General features: G+C 48.5%; 1 protein-coding gene across 1 annotated transcript in view; it reads right to left on the bottom strand.

Moving 5' to 3' along the window:
• The window catches only part of SNAPC1 (small nuclear RNA activating complex polypeptide 1), a 31,672-nt gene extending 29,606 nt beyond the window's left edge, over positions 1-2,066 (bottom strand). The window contains exon 1 of the mRNA XM_007949090.2: positions 1,939-2,066. Within this exon, the coding sequence (XP_007947281.1) occupies positions 1,939-2,066 (128 nt within the window). The remainder of the gene's footprint in view (positions 1-1,938) is intronic.
• Positions 2,067-3,122: the final 1,056 nt, after the last annotated feature.

Raw genomic sequence — 3,122 nt, 5'->3', positions numbered from 1 at the left:
TGGTAGTTATTCCCCATGATGAGACTGGCAATGATCTCCACGGTGGGATCTTCCACAAGCAGCCTTTGGGATGTGGTCCGCTTCCTGTATATAAGGAGAAGCTTTGAAAATGGTCTCTAGCCTATGGCACGCTGGGACCCTGCAAGTAGCCATGTCATTGCTCAGCAGCCTGCTATGCTCTGCCGACCTTGGGATGTACAAAAGACTTAAGTTAATGGCCTGTTGTGTGGTTTGGTAACATCGGGACTGTGCCTTTTTACTTGTCAACCCTGGGCTTCTCAGCCTCATAAGCCAGCAGCTGTCTGAGTGAAGAAATGCCTCTAGCTCCAGTGGGCCAGGAGCAGGAGGCACAGCTGGACCCCAAGGTTGAGGGGCTTTCACCCAGTCCCTAGAGCCTGGCACTTTGAACTTGGACTTAAAGGCTCCAAATTATAAGAATAAACTCCTGTTTGTTAAGGCCATCTCATCTGTGGTATATTCTTGTCAGAGTGGCACTAGGTAACCAGAATAGTTATCAAGGATTTCTTTTTACTTGGATCAATAATCAATGCCTAGGGAAGGAGCTAGTCAATAAATCAAACAATGTATTGCACCGGGTGAAATTATTTTAAAAGACCTCTTTAAAATATTAAAAAGTAAATACATTACTTTGAAGATTAAGGTGAGCCTGACCCAAGCCATAGTATTTTCAATCACCTCATATGCTTGTGAAAGCTGGACGATGAACAAGAGAGATTGAAGAAAAAATTATGCCTTTGAATTATGGTGTTGGCCAAAAATACTGAATATATGATAGCATTCCAGAACGAACAAATCTGTCTCAGAAGATATGCAGCTGGAAATGCTTCTCATACTTTGGTCATGGTATCAGGAGGGACCAGATATCATGGTTGATACAGTGGTTGCAAAAACAGGCTCAGGTATAGCAACGATTGTGAACATGGCCCAGGACCAGGCGGTGTTTCACTCTGTCATACATAGGGGCAATACGAGTCAGAAGCAACCTGAAAGCACCTAATAACAAGATTATCCATGTTTTACAGATACATAAGCTCAGGAAAGTAAGTAACTTGCCCACAGTCACAGCTAGTTAGTGGACCCTGCATTCAAATTCAAGCAGTTGGGCTCTATAATCCACGCTCTTTACCCACCTTTCCAACTACACAATTACAATAATAATGTGGTAAGTGAAGAGATAAAATAAGCACAGGTTTCTATAGGGAAAAAAGAGCACCGGCACCTCAGTGTAGAAGAGCAGAGGAAGGCTTCCCTGAAGAACTGTCAACCGAGCTTAAACTGAGTGAAGAATGAAGTGGCCAGGTAAACGGGTTTGAGGAAATGCCTGGAAGGGCTAAAGGCACTAACCTCTTACTACAGTAAGAAAGTGAGCGCATGGAGGGGACCAGTAGATGATGCTGGCGAGAGGGGGCAGAGGCCAGTTCCCAAAGCTCAGTTACGGAACTTGAGCTTTATCCCTGAAGGCAACAGGAACACTGAACGGTGCTGAGCAGGGGAGCGACCTCATCAGACTCCGGCTGCTGTGTGAAAAATGCAATCTACAGGGTTTTTGTTTGTTTCTTTGCTTACTTGTATGTTTGTTTTATTTATAAATATGGGATTCCAGGAGAACTAGACTGGTAAAGGGCAGGTGATGGCGACCTTGGAAAGGTAGACAGTGGAAATGGAGAGAAAAGTTTAAAAGGACCGCCAGGAAGAGACGTATATTCGGGAGGAGGCCGCAAAGTATACAGCTGAAGCCCAATGAAATCCCAGAGAAAGCGAGAACCCGAGGCTCGGGATAGAGGTAGCTGACAATCTCAGATTAGAACAGGTGCGATGATGCCAGGGGGGTGGGGATGGAGGTGGGGCGGAGAGAGAGGAGAACTTCCCACACTGCCCCTGAGCCGGGTGAGGAGGTGAGTGGCGACAAACACTCACCAAAAGATGGCCCCGAACTTCATGCTCCTCCACAGCTCGGTGAAGTCCTCGAAGCGCACGCTATCGGTCTCCTGGAAGCGACTGAGCAGCGCTTCACAGTCGGTTTGCAGGCCCGGAGGGGTCTCCATGCTTCTCACGCCCACACGTCACGCTCTTGCAGGGGCACTCCACAGCGGCCAGCCTCTCAGTGTCGCTGAGGAAACCGTGCCCGGACGCCCCGCCCTACGCCGTGACGCACACGCGCTCCGTGGCACGTGATACAGCCTATTTCGCCCCACATACAGCTGGCCGGAGTCAGGGTTACTGTGGTTGTTTTGTGTGCGCTTTTGTTTTAAACCCGAAAACCCACTGCCATGATGCAGTCAATTCGGACTAATAGAGACCCCCTTTGGATTGCCCAGGCAGTAAATCTTCATGGAAGTAGATTACCTGATGTGTCTTCCTGGAGTGGCTGGTGGATTTGAACCGCCAACCTTCTGGTTAGCAGGTTAGCAGTCAAATGCCTTAGGCACCGCTCCATTCCTATATTTACTCTTCCAAGAATAAAGCCAGTTATTTTAATTTAACCAACTTTACATCTCAAGAGTCTCCCCAGGCCAAGAAGGATTTTTAGGTTTTCATTTTCTGCTCGCTAATATAAACTCTGGTAGCATAGTGGCTAAGTCACTTGCCTGCTAACCAGACGGCTGGCGGTTCAAACCCACCAGCCACTCCTCGGAAGGAAGGTTGGGCAATCCTACTTCCTAGTGATACTGCCTCGAAAACCCAAGGAGGGGTCGCTATGAGTCGGGGCCGCCTCGACGGCACATAACGACAACAACAACAAATATAAACTGCCTGTACCCTCAATCTCCCTCTCCTTTAAAGTGGTCCTAGAAGGAAGATTGGGCAATCTACTTCCGTAGTGATACCACCCCACCCCCCCACCCCACCCCACCCCTCCCCCGGAAGCCCAAGGAGGGTCGCTGAGTCAGATCCGACTACACGTCAGTGAGTTTGTTTTTGGTTTTAGAATGACACAAGTCGACTTTCAGAGCTGGGGGAGAACTGTCTCAACCTCAGCCCACCACCACCCCACGTAAAGAGACGAACAGGATCTAAAGAGTATTAGGTAATTGACTGGGCCCGTTCTCCTGGTCGCCAGTAGCAAGTACAGTCAGTACCACATACCACGGTGCTTAATG

The sequence above is a fragment of the Orycteropus afer genome, unplaced genomic scaffold (genome assembly GCF_000298275.1).
Source record: "Orycteropus afer afer isolate SDZICR_OR568_19922 unplaced genomic scaffold, OryAfe1.0 scaffold00237, whole genome shotgun sequence".
NCBI lineage: Eukaryota > Metazoa > Chordata > Mammalia > Tubulidentata > Orycteropodidae > Orycteropus > Orycteropus afer.
This window is presented reverse-complemented; position numbering and strand designations above follow the sequence as displayed.